The sequence below is a fragment of the Myotis daubentonii genome, chromosome 11, assembly GCF_963259705.1.
Source record: "Myotis daubentonii chromosome 11, mMyoDau2.1, whole genome shotgun sequence".
Taxonomy (NCBI): domain Eukaryota; kingdom Metazoa; phylum Chordata; class Mammalia; order Chiroptera; family Vespertilionidae; genus Myotis; species Myotis daubentonii.
In genome coordinates this window covers 57,778,025-57,798,371 of record NC_081850.1, presented here as the reverse complement: position 1 = coordinate 57,798,371, position 20,347 = coordinate 57,778,025, and the positions used below count along the sequence as shown (strand labels likewise).

General features: G+C 46.2%; 1 protein-coding gene and 1 non-coding gene across 7 annotated transcripts; one reads left to right on the top strand and one right to left on the bottom strand.

The window, feature by feature from the left end:
* The first annotated feature begins 2,860 nt into the window (after window positions 1–2,860).
* PGAP4 (post-GPI attachment to proteins GalNAc transferase 4) lies at window positions 2,861–20,080 on the top strand. 6 transcript variants are annotated; one of them, XR_009447685.1, is made up of 3 exons: window positions 3,248–3,384; window positions 16,248–17,910; window positions 18,370–20,080. XR_009447685.1 is itself a non-coding variant. In XM_059657511.1 (3 exons), the coding sequence occupies exon 3, from the start codon at window positions 16,325–16,327 to the stop codon at window positions 17,534–17,536; it is 1,212 nt and encodes a 403-aa protein (XP_059513494.1). In that variant the 5' UTR covers window positions 7,233–9,357; window positions 9,993–10,181; window positions 16,248–16,324; the 3' UTR covers window positions 17,537–20,080. The 6 variants fall into 6 exon arrangements, 5 of the variants coding, with proteins under 5 accessions (XP_059513490.1, XP_059513492.1, XP_059513495.1 ...); XM_059657511.1 differs by lacking the exon at window positions 3,248–3,384 and adding exons at window positions 7,233–9,357; window positions 9,993–10,181 and having other exon boundaries at window positions 16,248–20,080; XM_059657507.1 differs by lacking the exon at window positions 3,248–3,384 and adding an exon at window positions 2,861–2,998 and having other exon boundaries at window positions 16,248–20,080.
* LOC132212867 (U6 spliceosomal RNA) lies at window positions 5,121–5,224 on the bottom strand. The gene has a single exon (XR_009447811.1). It is a non-coding gene; the product is annotated as a U6 spliceosomal RNA (small nuclear RNA).
* Window positions 20,081–20,347: the final 267 nt, after the last annotated feature.

The following is a 20,347-nucleotide window of genomic DNA, read 5'->3' as shown; positions in this document are numbered from 1 at the left end:
TCCTGCATATCAGATATTTACATTACGATTCATAACAGTAGCAACATGACAGTTATGAAGTAGCAATGAAAATAATTTTATGGTTGGGCCACAACATGAGGAACTGTATTTAAAGGGCCAGCTTACATTGCTAGTGTAAGCACTGACCATTGTTGTTGTTTTTCTTTTTTGTCGCGCAAGTGCCTGATTGAAGCTTTGGTGGTTGAGGCATAAACTTCAAAGAAGCATCCACTTCAGTGATGGCCACATGGAATAAACACATTTCCAGGCACAAAACCAGATAAGGAGCCAGGCCGCCTCTGGGGCTTGAGGCTCCTTTGCTTAAGAGACCTTGTTAGATTTCAGTGACTGACCATTTGTGCTTTTTTTTTCTTCCCGGGCTTTAAATTCTTACACTTAAGGTTTAAATTCACCAAAAAGGAGTCAGCCTGAAACTGTAGGCCCCCGCCCTCAAGCCCAATAAAAGCACAACCTCAGGCCCATGCATACACTGCCTCTCTACCAGAGGCCTGCTGTGCGGCCCCAGGTGTGCTGTGTAACTTCCAGGTCCTGTAAATAATTAACCTTTATTTTTTTTAAGTTTCCTGATGTAACCGGGAAAAGGGTGTCTTGTAATCATAATAAGACCACCAGGGCCAGTCCAGCCACACATTGGTTATTGACAGGCTGAGATCAGCACAAACAAAGCTTTCAGTTTAGTTCAAGCTCAGAGTCAGCATTTTGGGGAAATAAGGACACACAGCTGGTTATAATGATCACCAAACAGTATATATATCGACGAGACAGGCCTTTTTCAAGGGCAACACCAGGAATTTAAGCAAAGGAAGATAGAATTTCAAAGTGGTCAATAAAGAGTTAAAGATAGAGTGACTCTTTTATTAGGAGGCAGTTTATACATCGAAAAGGGCAAGCACTACTTAAATTACTTTTGATGTTTTTACCAAAAAAAAATTAATTCTCTGTTTCTAAAATGTGAATTATAATGTACTAAATAATTATTAGTTTGACTTTGTTTTTCATTTTCCCAGACAGTAAGAATGTTTTTATACCCAACAGTATGAAAGTTTTTAAAGTTTTGGCAAAAAAAAAAAAAAATGTTAAGGTCATGGAATAATCCTGTTTTCCGATTGATTATTTAAATGGTTTTGTATGGTTTCAGCATGCACAATCATTTTTCAGTTCTGCACTACTGTGCAAAAGTGAGGACTGCCTGTGCTTGAGAACATATTTGTCATGCCTACATATCTGCATAAGTTTGCTGGATATAAAATTCTGGATAATAAGTTTTCTTTCTTTAATAATTTGAAAACCTTTCTCCAAGTGTCTTATTGCAACCATGATTGCTGTTGAAGAAATCTAATGACAATCTGATATTTGTTCCTGTGTAGTTGATATGTTCTTCTCTGTAAGCCTTTTAGAATTTTTGCCCTTTATATTCGTAAATGTCACTAAGATGTGTTTAACTGTGAGTTTTTTACTAATTTCCCTTCTTTGACATTCCTTTCATCTTTTTTTTTTTTAATTGATTTCAGAGAAAGGAAGGGAGAGGGAGATAGAGATAGAAACATGGATGGGAGAGAAACATCAATCAGGCACCTCCTGCACATCCCCCACTGGGGACTGAGCTGCAACCTAGGCAAGTGCCCTGACCAGGAATCTAACCCGTGACCTCTTGGTGCATGGGACAATGCTCAACCAACTGAGCCACACCCGCCGGGTTCATCTCTTTTTTAATTTCAAAAATTTATCTTTGGTTTTTTTAATATTTTCTCTTTGGGGTTTTTTTTTTCCGCCCGGTATGCAAATTCACAATCCCTCTGAGCCTCAGTTTTCTTAACTTGGAATAGTAATAGTAGTTTCCTTATAAGATTGTTGTATGTACTAAAATCATGTGAATTGTGTTTTACACCGTGCCTAGCAAACAACCACTACATTATTAGCTAGTAGATTAGATTGACCAGCTTTGTCAATTGGACAAGATCATTCATTTGGCCAAACCCACATTTTTCCATCTGTAAGATGGGTATGTTATCCATCTGTCAAAATTAAAGGTAGGGATGGTACTGCTTCCAACTCAAATGAACCACCAAGGCCCCTCCTAGGAGAGTCTGACAGGTGAGTGGAAAGAGCTACAGACCTAAACCCCATGCTTGCCGAGGTGATCTCGTTAAACCAAGACTTTCTGCTTTTTAAATAAATATTTACATTTTTGGCTTTTGGAATAAGGGTTGCACTTGGCTAAGTATCTTCTAAAATCTTTCATCCTTTGCAAATTGGGGATGGCAATCCCTAAGGTACAGGAGTGAAGTGACAGCTAGGGGAATGTTCATAAAGTGCCTGGGGTAAAGCTGGATACAGTGGAGACTGGGGGCGGAAGTGGTGTCCGTTATTATTATTTAAAATGCATTGTTATTGTTGAACGTATTACAGACGTCTCCCATTTTCCCCTTTGCCTCCCTCCACCTGTCTCCAGCTCCACCCAGACCTTCCGCGCACTATTTTCCGTGTCCACGAGTTATGCATACAGGCACACAAATTCTTTGGTTAATCTCTTTTCCCCTCCGCCTCCCCCTCCCCGCTAACATCTGTCAGTCTGGTTCATGCTTCCATGTCTCTGAGCCTATTTTGTGTTTATGATTGGCAAAAACAAATCCCTCCAGCAGAGAACAGCTGAGGCTGCGGACAGCGAGCACGGAGACTCAATCCCTACCTCCTTTCCACTTCCTTCGTCCTGAGCCTGCTTTTCCGCCTCTGCCCATCAGTTGGCGCCCTTCGCCGTCCTTTTCAGCCCAAGTTAGCTTTGGGGGTTGCCTTCGCTCCGCAGCTCGCAGGTCACATGGAGCTGCGCGGCGCGGGAGGAGGCGAGGCTCCGGCGCGCCCCTAAACCGCTTCTGGTTTCGGCAATGGCTCCGGCGTGGACTGCAGCACCAGCCAGTCTAGGCAGCACCAGAGGCGGCCCTCCGCGTGCGCAGAGGATGGCGCTGACGGCCCCCACCGGGTAGGTTTCCGCGGCGCACGATCTTCCCGGTCCCTTTGGCGTCGCGGCTGGAGCGCTCCCCGGAGAGGCTCCAGGTCGAGGGGACCAGGGTTCGGGGCGGCCGCAGCTGGCACGGTGAGCAGCTGCGGGCCGGCGCAGCCAGGGAGGGCCTGCGCCGGGTCGTGCGCTCCGGGTAGGCGGGCTTCGCTTTGGCCCGAGCCGTGGAGCCGGCCGCTTCCTTCCAGAAAACTGTGGGGACCCCGGAAGGGCTCCCCGTGCGTGGCCGGGGCCCGCGTCAGCGCAGGGATGAATGAGCGTCGCGGCGAGGGCGCCTCCCCACCCTGCGCCCGCTTTGGTGGCGCCGCAAGGCCGACTGGAAGGTGCCAGCCGGGCGTGTGCGAGTCCAGGTAAGGCCCCCTCGAGCTCCCCCGCCCCGCTCCTGCCCAGCCTGGCGGGGCCGAGCAGCCTCGGGGCAGATCGCCTAATGGCCGCCCCGCGGCGAGGGTCCGCGGAATGTCCACCCCGAGGGCCAGCCCGGCGCGCTCTAACGCGCTGCGGCGGTGATGGGTGTCTGCGGGCGACCTCGCAGCCCGGGGGCCGAGAAAGGGCGACCGGGCACGGGAAGGCGACCCTCCCAGGACCCGGAAAGACCGGCCGAAGGGAGCCAGCGCAGCGATCAGGACCGTCAGCCGGGGCCTGCGGGTGTGGAAACTGAGGCCCAGGCGCGGCGGGGGCTGCCCAAGGTCAGCGGCAGACGACGCGAGATCCGGGACTCTCGTCTTCCGCTCCCGTTCGCTTTCCACGGGGCGAGCAAGGACCGCGCCGGTGGCCTCGCCCTCTCCCGGGGCTGGGCTGGGGAGTCGCCGGTGCCGCACTGCGCCCGCAGCCCGCGGCGTCGGAGGGCGCCACCCGGGCCTCCCCTGCTCTCGTCCCTGGTGGTCCACTCGGGTCCGTGGGAGGCTCCGGGATCTCAGGGTGCAGACCTGCGCGAAATTTCCCCCAGAGAATGAGCCCCTTGTAAGGGAGGAGAGCCTTTTAGGGGTGCTTGTCTAGAGTGCACTCTACCAGGTCCTTGAGGAGGTGAGAAGAGATGAGTCTAACACTTAACGTTATTAAAATTACTAGAATGTTTTTAAAGGAAAAGTTCATTACAAAACATGCAGGAAATATAAATGTAAAGGAGAAAATAATGATAACTTAAACTTCGTCTTTTAGATTGTTGAGATTTTTTCTGGATATGTTAAATTTTCCCTGCATGCACACAGTTAAACCAATAGCATGGACCCCCCTCCCCGCCCCCCCCCCAAAAAAGATAGTTTTAATTTGCATGTCTGATTACCCAGGGGAAATTACCGCCGCTTACCAATGTGTTCCTTGATTTACCCAGGGGCAATCAACGCCTCTTGCTGTGTGTTTTGGCCTTTTGCATTTGTGTGGGTGAATTGACTTAATTCTGTTGCCCCCTTTTCAGTTGACTTTCTGTTCCCAATTTTTAAGCACTCTTTATATATTACACGTTAAAGTAGTAATTCTGTCATTTATGTTGCACCGTCTTTCCCAGTTTTCCTAATGTTTTTTGTCAGTTTTTCATCTTTGACCAGGTATAAGTTTAACTTTTTATTTAGTCAATTCTATTATTCTTTTTCTTTATCGTTTCTGCTTGAAGGCCTTGCTGAAAAGAGCCTTTCCTAACACAAGTTTATATAAATATTCTCTTGGAGTTACTCCAGGTACTTTAAAGCTCTTATTTAGAAATTTAAATGTGGAATTCTAGGTTGAGCTGTAAAATGGAGAGCTCATGGTTAGCCAGTTGCGGCAAAGCTATTAAGCCTATTTTTTTTTACCCCTGATTTAAATTGCTACAATTATGACAGAATAAATTATGACATATTTATATCTGTTTGTGGATTTTTGCATCTATTTCAGTATATTTTGGTGTCAGTGCACCAAATTTTAATTACTGAAGATTTATAATAGGTTTAATGTCTGGTTCGGCAGATTCTTTCTTATTACCCACTATCTTCATTTTCCCGGGTTTAAAAAAAATCAGTTGTTTTAAGGTACAGTTTTACGTGCAAGAAAATGCACAAATTAAATGTATATTTTGATGAGTTTTGTCAAATGTCACCACCATCACAATAATAAAATGATGGAGTACTTCATTAGCTTGATGTCATCATTGCACAGGGACCATGTTAATTTTCAATATATCCTTCCAATTTTAGTATATGTGCCACCAAAGTAGCATTTCCTAGCAGTTCCTGTTAGTACTAACTCCAGATGATCTTTAGAATAGTTTGCTTAAGGGAACCAACCTCTTCCTGCTCCACCCAAACAAACAATGGTACGTTCTTATTTCTACTTGTTTTTTTATTACAAGGGTCCTGAGAGTAGGGTCACGTTCACCCTCCCAGTGCCTGACACACCGGACTCAGTATTTGTTGAATGGGTATTTGTTAAATTCAACAGAGGATTATAAAAGTAATGTATGCTTTTTGCATAAATATAGAAAGCAGAACAGGAAACCTCCATCCCCCATGCTTTCATCTCTTCCGCCACTACTAATAAATTATACTCCCCATTACAAAAAAATGATCCGATTGTGAACATTTTTCTACAATTTGCATTGACATAGTTTGCATTTTTCCCTTAGAGACTTTTTAAATCTGCTCAGTTGCTGGAACAAATTACCATCGATTGGGCAGCTTAAACAGAAACATTTCTCCCAGTTCTGGAGGCTGGAAGTCGGAGATCAGGGGCCAGTTTAGTTGGGTTCCGGTTCCGGTTTATATAAGGCCGCCTTCCCGTTGTGTCCTCACTGGCAGAGCAGAGAAAGGAACAAGCTCTCACCTATCTCTCTTGCAAAAGCCCTGATCCCATCAGGAGAGCTCCAGGGACAGGACCTAATTGCCTCCCAAAGACCCTGTCTCCCAATATCATCACACTGGGAATCAGGGTTTTAATATGTGAATTTTGAGGGACATAAACATTCAGACCATAACAGAGACCTAGCTAAGACTCTTTTGTCAGTATCTGTAAACCTTTCTTTTCTTTTTAATGTCCCATATCATCCCCTGGTGTAATTATCCTGAACATCTGCCCTCTTCCCCTCTCTCTTTTTTCCTGTGACAAACGAAACTAACTGCCCCGAACATTCCCTGTCCATCTTTGGTAGCATGTGTTCCAAAGATAAATCAGACTGAATCCACTAACAAGGGCTTTATACATTCCTTGGGGCATAAGTCAAGGGCCATGAATAAAGCCATGGAGGCAGCAGGCACCATGGGAAAAACATGGGCTATGAAATTTGTCCTGTGTTTGAATTTCCTGCTTGCAAGTTGGTAGCTTCCCCCCCCCAACCCCCTCCCCATTTAAATGGGATTAGTTCCATTACTATTTGAGAGTGTTATTTTGGTCAGAAGGAATAATGCGAGTCTAGTACAATACTTGGATATGTAGTTGGAAGCTTAATAAGCGGTAGCTATGAATAGGTACAGTCTAAAGTAGGAAGTGACAAAGGAATGTCTTTGGGGAAAGTTCAAGTAAAGTGCCTCAGCATTTGAGAAGAAGAAAGGTTATTTCTGGTCGGCAGAGATCAGGGTTGGCTTTTGGAAGAGTGTATTTGAGCTGACTCCTGATGGTTGATGTAGCCTCTGGGAGAAGAAGTGGGTCTGGAAAGATAGTGGGAGCTGGATTGTGAAGAATTTGGACTTCATTCTGCAGTCATCGGGGGCTCCTTGAACCAGTTCTACAGAAAGAGTGTCACGTTCAGACCTGTGCTGACGCGTGTCGCATGCTGATAATATAAAACATTCCCATCATTTGCACAGTGTCTCGTGTCTGACAAAGGCCTTTCATAACTGTTGCCTCATTTCATCACCACAACACCTCCATAAATGAGCTAGCTTTTATTTTCCATTTTGCAGAGAAGCAAAACAGCCTTGGAGAGATCAAATGATCTCTTTACACAAATTCACCTGATTAGCAAGTGTTGCTGTTACCAGATCACCTCAGTGCCAGGGGCTGGCTCCGGGCCTGTGTGTCAGGGACTCCTGTCAGGTGACCTCCAGGTTCTTGATTTGCACAGGAAAAATGTCAAGGCTGGTTGAAGTGAGAACAAAGCAAGTGTTATTCAGGCAGAGAAAAAGAAAGAGGCCAGGGCGGGGGTGAGGCTGTGAAAGAAGCAAAAGTACACATCCAAATGGACATGGGCCACCTCGCGGGTGAGTTTCGCACGTGGTCTATCTATTCTTGTGACTTTATGTGTTTCCAGGGCCCGAGTGGTTGTTGCTAAGCGTTGCTGTGTCAAATTCTGACTCTGCCTCTGGTTGGGCGGGGGCCTCGTTGTCCTTAACTTCTGAGACCACCTCGGGGTTCTTGGATAAACTTTCCCTTTGATCATGCGTGGAAGTGGGGGCTCTGGTGAGAGGATGTCAGCTCTGCTCCCACATCCTCATTCCACTTGTTGGGATTTCCCCTTAACGTCTTTCTGTCCTGTCTCATTGGGACCAAAACGGCTCACTCTGGAAGTCAGAAGCCTTTTGGGAGCCTGTTGCAGTCAGCTGGCCTGGATGGAGGCTGTGAGGAGTGACCGGGGAATGGAAGTGAAGCAGGGCAAGGGGAGGAGAGAAGAGGAATACTAGGACGTGGGAAGTGACTGGACAGGCGTGAGAAGTCGGAACGTACTGGCCTTTTGGACCAGGTGGTGGTGCGGTTTGTGGAGGAGGCTGACTGGGGAAACGTGTGTCACAGCGTCGTTATCTCCTGATGCGCAGCTCAGCCTGGTGTTCTGCCTCCCCTACTCCTGTGACCCTTCAGCTTAGTTTTCAGAAGATGCACTAACCTGTGATTGCTGCTGTCGCTCCATTTATTCATCCTAGCCCTATTTCATGGTCATTTCTTGGTGTCTTTGTCCTTCATTGCCTTCCCTGACAGCTCCATCCTAGACATGGTAGCAGGCACAATCCAGTTTAGGAACTGTTTGTGGTTCAAAGTGCACTAGCAAGGGATAGACGAGGATTTCAGTAATCCTTGTGCCTTAGAGGCGGGGCTGTGAAGGCAGGGTTGTTTACAGGCCGCCTCTCCTATGCCAATCAGTAGACAACATTGTTGGAGTATGGGCCTGAGCCGGCATCATCATGGAGACCATGGAATTCTGGAAAGGGCAATCAGAGTGATACTGTGGACACAGCTCTTCGTCTATCCTACCCCTATGACTGGGCTGGGAGTGGAGAACTCCTTCCCTCAAGTTGCCAATGGAAAATTCTAGGCTTTCAGGTCTGTTCTGCTAACGCCAGTTATCTTAAAACCGGGTCAGTAAAGTGAAGTAAATGTTAGGTGGTATTGGTCACCGCATGCCACTGTGCAGCAATTGGTTAAATCCTTTAAGAGGTTTTAAAAGCTAACAAGAACATGGTCCTCAATGCCTACGTGACTTCATGTAGCTGGATGTTAGGCAAACCAGACATCTGATCATTGAATGGGGGATCTGACCCCAGCTCCCGCGGCTGAAGGTGGGCGTGCTAGATTGCGTTATTGCTCAAGACATTTTCTGCCCCTCCCTGGAGAGACTTACATTTACCTAATCAATGACCCTCGGGTTGGCCATGTGTTTTTTAGAACCCCCTTTCTTGTGGAAAATTACATAACTCTGCCCTGTTGTACCTCAGAGTGATTATGTGCCTGGCCCTGGTCCGTGAATGTAGGTGGGCATGATGTGAGTGATTTTGAACTGGAGCTGTGAGAGCCAGCTTGTGACTCCCTATCTGTCCCTTTCCCCTCTGCCACAAAACCAGCCATGGTCAGGGAAGACGAGGCACTTCTGTCTGCCTGGGTCCTGGAGTGTAGATGACATGGAGCAGAGATAGTCGACCCATAACGGACAAGTAATGTGAGCAAGGATTAAACCTCAGATTTTATAAACCCCTGGGACTTTGGGGTCATTGTTGTAGCCTGTTCTGACCTATACAGTCTATCATGATAGGGAGCCAGATGCCTTATGAGCATTCTAGAAATGTCCCAGACTCTCTGCGCAGATTGCGAGATCCTATCTTTGTTCCTGAGGGCTTAGAAACCGGTCTGCTGCTTTCCCTTCCTCTGCTCTGTGGAGGAGTATATTTCTCTGGCTCCCTGCTTTGGCCGGTGCATGGTGAGTGGACTTGACCTATGGCACACTTAAGCGAGGCTGTAAATGTATCTGCATATTTTGATTCTTGTAATGTTGCCATCCAGCAAAAGAGCATGCCCAGGTGGCCGTTCTGCAACCTGACGGGAAAGGGATGTATGTGCGGTGACCGGATTCTGACCCTCAGTCTGGAGCTGAACCCAAGCTGAGCTGTAGCTGTCCACAGACCAGCGACCAAGAAATGCATGCTGTTACTGTAAGCCATGCAGATCTGGGGCTATTGCCTTGGCGAGGTGACTCATTTGGTTGGAGCGTTGTCCTGTACACCAAAAGGTTTTGGGTTCGATTCCTGGTCAGCACATACCTAGGTTTCAGGTTGTATCCCCAGTGGGCAAGTGTGCAGGAGGGTACTAATTGATGTTTCTCTCTCTCCCCCCTCCTCCTCCCCTCCTTCCTTCTCTCTCTCTCTCTCTCTCTCTCTCTCTCTCTCTCTCTCTCTCTCTCTCTTCTCAAATCAATAAAAAACATCCTCGGGTGAGGATAAAAAAAATCTGGGGCTGTTCATCACCCTGGCAAGAACTGATCAGTGTCAGCAGGGACCATGTGTTCTCTGTACAGAATCCCTCTCCTTCACTAATCATCAGTAGAACAGCCTTCTCACACCAGATTTTTAAAATGAGATTTCTGAGATGTTAATCATTTCATTGCTCACAGTAGGGAAATTGCCTGGGATTAAAGGTCCTCTTTATATCAGCACTAGGTTCTTTAGTTTCCATCCCAATAAATAATGAAATCTAAGGCACATCTTCATGCTTGCTTTATAAACATAGCTTTAAGAAAGTCCTCTCCCTCCCCTCTGCTACCTGGAACACACAAGTCTCTTTCGTACAGAAATTCTGGAGCCAGCCCTGCAAGCACACCAGGCCCTTTAGCAAGAACCTAGACCAGCGGTCACCAACCTTTCAAACCACATGGACCACCGCTTGGTAACCGCTGTCCTAGAGCAAATATGTCAAACTCACAGCCCATGGGCCACATGCGGCCCACAACTAATATTTTTGTGGCCCATCCAACATAACGGTATGTAAGAAACGTTTTAATAAAAATTTTATAACTTAATTTTTACAATATCCTGCTATATATAATTATTAATAACTAACTACAACGTTCGCTAATGACTAATTACTATAATGGTGTTGCATTCATTCATTATGCGCAGGCGCACCATTTCTCTCCACTAATACTAGCAGCAAATATTTTAGCGGCTGATTGCCACATCATTAGTCTTGTACTGACTTGTTTGGTGTGCACAACAGGAAGTATTTCACTTTCAGAGAACAAGAAAACTAGGTTTATTTGTGTTATGCTTATTAATTTGTGCAGTTATTCAGTATCTGGTAAGTTAATGTTCAAGAAAAAAATATTAACTTTTATTAAAACGTTCTATTATTTTATGTTAAGGATTACTCTTTTTATTTCAGCCCTTTGTATTCAGCATGTCTCTATCAAAATAAACCTATGTTTCTATGAAAATTGAAGCTTTGTTTTTTTGCGGCCCACATAAACCTTGTGTATTTGGCCTGTGTTAGCCTTTGAGTTTGACACGCTTGTCCCTAGACAATACATTCAGGAAGCCAAGGGCCTGGGAGAACTTGATGGTTTCAGGGTCTCTCCAGTCGTATCTAATCAGTTTGTTCATTCAATAAATGTTGTGGACTTTACCCTCCAGTAGTGCTAGGTGCTGGCTATCCCTGGTGATCAAGACAGATAAGCTTATGTTTTGCTGGGGGAGGCTGGCTGAACCAAGGGTTAGCAAGGAATCTAATAAGCTCCTATTATACATAAAACTGCTACGATTGGATACTTCTGTCAAATATATTAAAGCTGAAAATGTATTTTCTATAAGTCAGTACCTTTAAACCCAAAGGTGTAAATAGGTATTTTATAAAATGTTTTATCTCACCCTAAGCCACCTAGTTCCCTTCTACCTATCGGGGCACATGTGGGAGGCAGCCGATCAATGTATCTCTCTCACGTGGATGTTTCCCTCTACCTCTCTCTCACTCCCTTCCGCCACTCTCTGTAAAGATCAAGGGGAAAAATATCCTCGGGTGAGGATTAACAACAACAAAAGTCTATGAAGAATATGCAACAGACACAGTGTGTGACTCACAAAGTCTAAAATATCACTTACTGTCTAGCACTTTACCGAAAGATATTGCCAACTTCTAGTCTTGAACATACTGAGAAAGGGAGGCAGTACAACAAGATGAAGGAGGAAGGCAGGGTCCAGATCAGAAAGGGCCTGGTGGACCATGATAGGAAGTTTGGATTTTATTAAGAGATCAAAGGGAAGCTAAAGAAGGGTTTTAAGCAAGAGATTGACATGATCAGATTCATATTTTCAAATCAATTGTATGACCCTCCACACACACACACACACACACACACACACACACACACACACTCCTGAAAAAATCCCACCCCTGGACTAAGGAGTGTCCCATTGTTGCATTACCAAAAACCGTCACTAGAAAAGTGTGATGAAGGAGGATGGATAGCAGTTTTATACCAAACACAGAGCTGGGCTTTGTCATTGTGATCACATTGTCATCTTAGCACTTAATATGTGTCTTGCACTTTCCAAGCTGCAGGCCTTCTCTGTTGGCTGTATTCTGTTCCTTCTAAGTGGGTACAGCTCTCTTGGGTAGGGAGAACAGGCCGGAAACCACCTGGGTGACTCTGTTCCCAAGGCCACCTTGGCTAGCAGGATTGTGAGCTCAACCCCACTTCAGTCCCTGTTTTCCACTGGCAGTGACGTGGAGCCGGCGAGGCCATGGAGATGTGCAGCCCGTGATTTATTAACTCCCTTGGCCGCAGCAGATCCCGGAGAGGAGCAACCAGTCTGCAGTACTCTAGAAGTCACAAACCAGCAAGCTGGGGTGGTGTCCTATTCGGATCTCTCCCTGCTTATCTCCCTCTTCAGTGCTATTCAGATCCAGCACTGAGATAGTCTGTCTCACCTCTGCGCTTTCCCAGGATCATCTGCTTCTGTTGCTGAAATGAGACTTGTCTGTCTGCTTCCTTGAATTTACTATGTCATCACATAGTAAGTCCTCACTTAACATCACTAATGGCTTTTTTCAACTTTAAGGGAAATAAAGTATAATGAAACCAGTTTTACCATAGACTCTAATTGATATAAATAAGAGTTAGGGTCCTGCAGCATCTCATCAATATTAGAAACAGACAACGTTATTTGAGGACCTGCTGCACTGTAGAGATGTTTGGAAATCTATACCCTCTACCTCTACCTCTACCTCTACCTCTACCTCTACCTCTACCTCCTCTCCCCGCAATCACCACACTGTTGCCCATGCCCTGAAACACATTTAATCTTCACAGAAACCCTATGCGATAAGCATTATTATCTCCATTTTTGAGGTTAGGAATTCAAGGTGTGGAGAGTGAAGTGACTTCCCACTAAGTGAGTGGCCAGGTTGGGATCCAGACCAACACATACCTGACCTGTATTCTGAGTCATCATGTCACTCTGCCTTTCTTTATGGAACTGGCTAGGGGCATCTGTCTCTTCCATTTCCATCTCTGCCAACCTCAGACATTTCCTTCTTTCCTAAAGTCTGGGGCTCTGGAGTTCTCTTGTACAGGGGAGATCCCTTCTCTCACTGGTTCCCATGGTAGTAAAAAGTAAAATGGGAGCCATGGCCAGGTAGCTCAGTTGGTTGGAGTGCCATCCTGTACACCAAAAGGTTGTGAGTTTGATTCCCAGTCAGGACACATGCCTAGGTTGCGGGTTTGGAGCTCATATAGGAGGTGACCGACTGATGTTTTACTCTCCCCACGCCCCCATCTCTAAAATCAACTAAAAAAAAAAAAAAACCCAATACACCGTATCCTCGGGTGAGGATTAAAATAAAAGTAAAAATAAAATAAAGTGGGAGAGCAATCAGGATTAAATTAATACTCACTTTTAAGTATAGTTGCATAAGATTAGGGAAATAAGAATGGAAGATGTTAACAAAGACATTTCAGGAAACTGTAAATAGTCACTTTTGGGGGGTTTGAGATGTGTAGAAAATACAGTTTTCAGAAATTACATCAACAAGTATTTACAATGCATTTAGGTTGAAACTTATTTTTGTGTGTGTCACGCCTTGCTTTTTTGCATCTGTTTTAAGAACCCATGTCTGTGTCACTCCTAATTAACATAATAAACTTGCATACCTGGTAATTTACTGGCACCTTGTAAACCTAACTAAGCATCTGTATGCCCCAGCCCAGTGGTCGACAAACTCATTAGTCAACAGAGCCAAATATCAACAGTACAACGATTGAAATTTCTTTTGAGAGCCAAATTTTTTAAACTTAAACTATATAGGTAGGTACATTGTTATTAACTTAATTAGGGTACTCCTAAACTGGCCTTTGCTAGAAACGTCCTCAGTCTGATTGAGGTACGTTCCCTGAGGTCGACCCCTTCCAACTCTCCCATCCACATTGGTCTTGTATACTTGTTTCGTCTATCTCCTTTCGTTCATCCTCTCTATATGTCTACCCCCCACTTCTTCAAAATACACTCGCCCAGGCCGAAAACCGACTTCTGCGCATGGGCCACGAAGTTTCACTCACACTGTACTTGGGCGCCTGCACGTGGTATTTTGTGGAAGAGCCACACTCAAGGGGCCAAAGAGCCGCATGTGGCTTACGAGCCGTGGTTTGCTGACCACTGCCCTAGCCCAAGCATGTCAAACTCACAGCTCATGGGCCACATGTGGCCCACAACGAATATTTTTGTGGTCCAGCAAATATAATGGTATGTAAGAAACGTTTTAATAAAAATTTCATAACTTAATTTTTACAATATCCTGTTATACACAATCCTGTATAATAAAAGCATAATATGCAAATTGTCCCATCCACTGGAGTTCTTCTGGAGTTCGACCAGGGGGCAAGCCAGTGGGGGGAAGGCCAGTGGGGGAGAGGGAGGAAGGCCCTGGTACTGGCAGGCAGCTGGGAGGGAGTACCCGGCCGGCAGCCACTAGGGACTCTTCCAGTGCATGAATTTCTTACACTGGGCCTCTAGTCAACAATAATAAAAGAGAAAAATGGTAATTGGTGTACGAGCTACCCTTTTCATTGGCTAACCAGGGCTATATGCAAATTAACTGCCAACTAAGATTGGCAGTTAACTGCCAACAAGATGGTGGTTAATTTGCATATGTAGGCACAATGCAGGGAGGCAAAAGGGAAAGCAGGAAGAAGGGGCCGCCTTTGCCCTGCCCCCCAGCCATGATCGGAGAATCAGGTGCCTTTTCCGCCCTGGCCAGTGATAGCAGGAAGTAGGGGTGGAGCCAGCAATGGGAGCTGGGCACAGTCGAAGCTGGCAGTCCCAGGAGCTAGGAGTCCCTTGCCTGGGCCTAAAGCGAAGCCCACGATCGCAGGGGCCGATCCTGCGATTGGAGGGTGATGGGGGTCAACGCCTGAGGGCTCCCAGTATGTGAGAGGGGGCAGGCTGGGCTGAGGGACACCCCCCCCCCCCCGCCCCACACCCAGTGCACGAATTTCGTGCACCGGGCCCCTAGTTATTAATAATGAACTACAAGGCTCACTAATGACTGATTACTATAATCGTGTTGCATTCATTTCCTTTACGCGCCTTCTGCACAGGTGCACCATTTCTCTCCACTAATACTAGCAGTGAATATTTTAGCAGCCGATTGCCACGTCATTAGTCTTGGACTGACTAGTTTGGTGTGCACAACAGAAAATATTTCATTTTCGGAGAACAAGAAAAATAGGTTTATTTGCGTTATGCTTATTTGTGCAGTTATTCAGTGTCTAGTACTGATAAGTTAATGTTCAAGAAAAATATTAACTTTTATTAAAATATTCTATTCTTTTATATTAACGATTACTCGTTTATTTCAGCCCTTTGTATTCAGCATGTCTCTATCGAAATAAACCTACGTTTCTATGAAAATTGAAGCTCTTGTTTTTTTTTCGGCCCACAGAAACTTAAACCTTGTTTATTTGGCCCATGTTAGCCTTTGAGTTTAGCCTTTGAGTTTGACATACTTGCAGCTGGTTTGGCTCAGTGGGTAGAGCGTCAGCCTGCGGACCAAAGGGTCCCGGGTTCGATTCCTGTCAAGGGCACATACCTTGGTTGCAGGCCCCTCAGGCCCTGGACCTGGTCAGAAGCAATCAATTGATGTGTTTCTCTGACATTGATGTTTCTGTCTTTCCCTTTCTCTTCCACTCTTCCTAAAAACCAATGGAAAAATATCCTCAGGTGAGGAGTAACAAAAAACATGTAGATGTAGGGACTCGGTTAGAGTACCAAGGTTTCATTACTCACAGAAATAACAGAAGAATCCAAGAGGTTATTGACAGATACAACCAAAGGTAGTGCACTGGAGAAAATACTTAAGTCTCTGGTGCAGAGCTGGTGAATGTCCGGCCCATAGGCTATAGAAGGCCCACGAAATCATTTGGTCTGGCCCTGCCAAGGCATTAGGAGTGAGTTAATTAAATGTTTGACCAAATATAGCAGGCTAATTTTTTTCTTTTTAATTTGTGCAGGAAAGATTTCACAGCATGAATCCAGGTGATTGTGAGGGCACGTTTACGAAAGCTGGAACAGTGAAACAGGAAGGGCCTAGGATGCAGGCAACAGGAGAGTCTGGGCGGGGCGCTTTGGCTTTCTAAAAGCTTTATGGGAAAGAAGTGAGCCTAGGTGGGGCTGCTGTCAGCTCACTGGAGGAGTCAGAGAAAAGGGGCCTTGGGGATAGGGTCTGGGGGTTTAGCCCAGGATGAGCTGCGACTGCCCACTGCTCCCCTGGCTGCAAGTCTCACAGGGTCCCTTAGAGTTGAGAAAATGTCTGCCTGTTGGGGAAGAAGAGGAGAAGGGAAAAGCAAGGGTGTGCTCCCAGGAGGGAGAGTGAGCCTATAGCAGGCTAATTTTTAAGTTGAGGATGATGTTATAAATATCCAAATGGCCCTTGGGGCAGAAAGAGGTTTCCCCACCCCTGCTCATTGCTCATAGCTACACAACCTAGAACTGGAATTTCTGGTTTGATACACGCTGAGTTCTGTCCCTTTACCATTCTCTTCCTCCTCTTTCTTTAGGTTTGACTTGCACTGAACGGGGCCTACAGTCCAGGATGGTTTGTTCTCGGGACCAGACCTGACCAGAAGTTGACCTCATGAGCACATCCGCCTCGCCCGCGGCCATGCTCCTCCGGAGGCTGAGGCGGCTCTCCTGGGGCAGCACAGCTGTCCAGCTCTTCATCTTGACCGTGGTGACGTTCGGCCTGCTGGCCCCCCTGGCCTGTCACCGGCTTCTACACTCTTACTTCTACCTTCGCCATTGGCATCTGAACCAGATGAGCCAAGATTACCTGCAACAGAGCTTGAAAGAGGGTGAAGCTGCCCTCCACTACTTTGAGGAGCTGCCCTCCGCCAACGGCTCAGTGCCCATCGTCTGGCAGGCCACCCCCCGGCCCTGGCTGGTCATCACCATCGTCACCGTGGACAGGCAGCCTGGCTTCCACTATGTCTTGCAGGTGGTGTCCCAGTTCCACCGGCTGCTTCAACAGTGCGGCCCCCAGTGCGAGGGGCACCAGCTCTTCCTGTGCAACGTGGAGCGCAGTGTGAGCCATGTGGATGCCAAGCTGCTGTCCAAGTACGTGCCCGTGGCCAACCGCTACGAGGGCACTGAGGACGATTACGGCGACGACCCTTCGACCAACTCGTTTGAGAAAGAGAAGCAGGACTATGTCTATTGCCTGGAGTCCTCCCTGCAGACCTACAACCCGGACTACGTCCTGATGGTGGAAGACGACGCCATTCCAGAAGAGCAGATCTTCCCCGTCTTGGAGCACCTCCTGCGGGCTCGCTTCTCCGAGTCCCACCTCAGAGATGCCCTTTATCTAAAGCTCTATCACCCCGAGAGGCTCCAGCACTACATCAACCCAGAGCCCATGCGGATCCTGGAGTGGATCGGCGTGGGCATGGTGCTGGGGCCCATACTAACCTGGATATACATGCGGTTTGCCAGCCGCCCGGGCTTCAGTTGGCCCGTCCTGCTCTTCTTCTCCCTGTACAGCATGGGTCTGGTGGAACTGGTGGGCAGGCACTATTTCCTGGAACTGCGGCGGCTGAGCCCTTCCCTGTACAGTGTGGTCCCTGCTTCGCAGTGTTGCACCCCAGCCATGCTCTTCCCTGCCCCTGCGGCCCGCCGGACCCTCACCTACCTGTCCCAGGTGTACTGCCACCAGGGCTTTGGCAAGGACATGGCCCTGTACTCACTGTTGAGGGCCAAGGGGGAGCGGGCCTATGTGGTGGAACCCAACCTTGTGAAACACATCGGGCTCTTCTCCAGCCTGCGGTACAACTTTCACCCCAGTCTGCTCTAGTGGGCCAAGAAATGCTTTCCTGGAATCGGCTGCTTCTTGGAGATTCAAATACTGAGCTCTTTATTTAGACACGGTCGCTTGCAGATACTTCGTTGTTTAACGTTGCTGAGGATAGAGGCACTGGGACAGCAGAGGAAAAGACCAGTCAAGAACCTTGGCAGGAGCAGCAGTTGGCCACAGATCCGGACCTCTGTCCCTCCACACAGCCACACTGCCTCATGCAGTCTGACCCACCCAATGAGGGGGCGTTAAAATACCGGTTACATTCTCCAGTTGTTTTCAGCTCTGCTTCGTGATAGAGACTGAGACTGCCACAAATACCGTGCACAGTGATATGACTGTTTAAGGATGTTAAGGGTAGAACTTAGTGAAAGGTGAGATCCCTTTGGATTGATTTCTTTCTCACTGGGCATGAGAATGGATGTATTCAGAATGTATGTCTAAACAGGCAGGACCACGTGGATAGATTCTGCTTGTTTCCTTGTCCTGATGTAATGAAAGCCAATAAAAGCTGTGCAGTGCTGGCAGCGTGGAGGCAGGTGACCTGGCATCCGTTACCTGCCTTTTTCTTCTCCGCACTGCAGTGCACGGATAATCAGTATTGTTAGTGAGAACTTTAAGGCACAGCAGATTTTGAAAGCACCTTATGGATCATCAAAGTCAGATTGCTTATGTTTATTAGAGACTTAATATTGCAGATTTCTGTCTCATTCTGATTATTTGGAAATTGGGCATTGCAGAATGCTATTGAATGGGTGAGCTCTTTACTAACTGCATATCCCTTTCCCTAACTTTTCTGGCTAACCCGTCCCCCTCATTTCTTTTTCTTCTAGGTAGCATGAGAAAACATGGACTGTGAAGTCAGAAGATGCTGCATTTTTTTTTTTTTTCAGATTTCTCTTATGTCCTGGTGGTGTGAACTTGGCCAAGTTATAACCACTCTGAGTCTCAGTATCTTCACCTGTAAAATGAGGACAGTGGTACCTACCTTTTAAAGTTGCCTTGAGACTGTATGTAAGACACCTTATAAGTGCTTAGCCCAGAGAGGGCACAGGGTAAATTCTAGTTCTTTTCTCCCCTGTAGTAAGTATATAAAACTCAAGTGTATTTGGAGGGAACGCAGCTTGGCCCCACCTCCAACCAAGGTAATTTTTCATTCATACTAGAAGTGATCTGAGACACCTCTTGAACTTATTCCAGGACTATCATCTGAAAATTACTTTTCTCGAGAATTACAAGTAAATGGCCTTGGATGATAGTTATGGAACCGGAGGACAACATGTCCCTTCCTGAGGACAGATGGTTACATGAGAGTTCACGCAGTTGTCCAGTCTGTTTCAGTGCCACATCTTCTGTTTGCGTTTACATTTCCACAGGGAGTTTCCATGTGGGGATCCCCTTAAGAACAGGGAGGAGGTATACAGGGATGGGGGTGGAGGTGGCAGTGGGTTCACCACCACACATTACAAATGAACAAACTGAGACCCAGAGATGTTGAACAACTTCTCCAGGTTCACACAGCTGAGCAGGACTGAAACATAGCTCTTCTGACTTCCGGCCCCTCTGGTTAATCCCATCCATGTTATAGATATCTATGTAGTCCAATTCTCTTCTGTAAAATATGATTGTAACCTGGACTGAATAATATCTCTGTAAACTAAGATGGTAGAAACTCATTGTCATGTGGACCTTGGGGAACAAACAGGTATCAGTGTGTGTTGTGTTGTTATAGTGACCTGTTATGTATCTCCCAGGAATATCCAAAGTGATCAGAGCTACTAGATGACTTATTCAAGATGTTTGGATTCCACACCTTCATTCCTCCTCTCCCAGCAACTGGTCTACTCCCCTGTTTGAAAACAGAATCGGCCTCATGTTTGAGAATAGAACCACCCTCAACCTATGGACCTCATGAGAGTTTATTGCATTTAATGATTGGATTGCCTCATGAAAATTTATTTGTCCAGTGGGAGAAGAGCCACATCTAAGCTAGAAAGGCTCAAGACGGAACCATTGCTGGTTTACATTTCTGCTGTTTCTAATTCAGATGTCTACCACATGCAGACACTCCCTCCCCTGACTGTCATTCTGGATGGCCATGGCCATCTTTGCCTTGTCTAAATTCTCTGCCTATACACCAAGAACCTCCTCCCATTGAGCTTAACTAGAGTCTGCCACCCTTGGACATTTTCTGCAGCTCAGTGCTGCCCTTTTATCTCTACCCACTTCTAGATTTTCTTCCCTTTTGTCCCTCATTCCTAGAACCCAGTTTTTGTATATTGTCCTTGATTAGGACAGCTAACAGCTTCACACCAAAGCTGAAGTCTCTCATTTAATCCTAAACAAGGGGGTTAGAGGAGAACCCAACTCCCCTTCTCATATCAAGGGACATAGGTTAACAGTTCAGTGAAGGTCTCTTAACAGTCCTCATCTTTCAGAGTTTAAATTATAATCAGGCCTAAGAAGCTCTCATTTGTGACAGTGTATTTGTGTAGACATATTAGTTAAAATAAAAGCATCCATTCCACTGAGGTATCCTGAGAAGACTTTGTGTCATTGTCTTTTCTTTCAATGGGATGTTTTTTTGTGATGTGGCAATTAGTATTACACACACACACACACACACACACACACACACACACACACACCATTGTACCATTCAAAAGTATGGGCTGTTCACTTGAAAATTCGTAAGTGAATTTCTTAAATGGAAACACTTGAATCCTACATTCTTTTTTGTTGTTTAAAGAAAAAATGGTAAGAATACTACAGTGTAACTGGGGAATACAAGTAGGACTTATATAATGATAG

Excerpts from the sequence above, each read along its gene's own strand:
- PGAP4 (XM_059657507.1), top strand. The coding sequence starts at position 16,325 with ATGAGCACATCCGCCTCGCCCGCGGCCATGCTCCTCCGGAGGCTGAGG.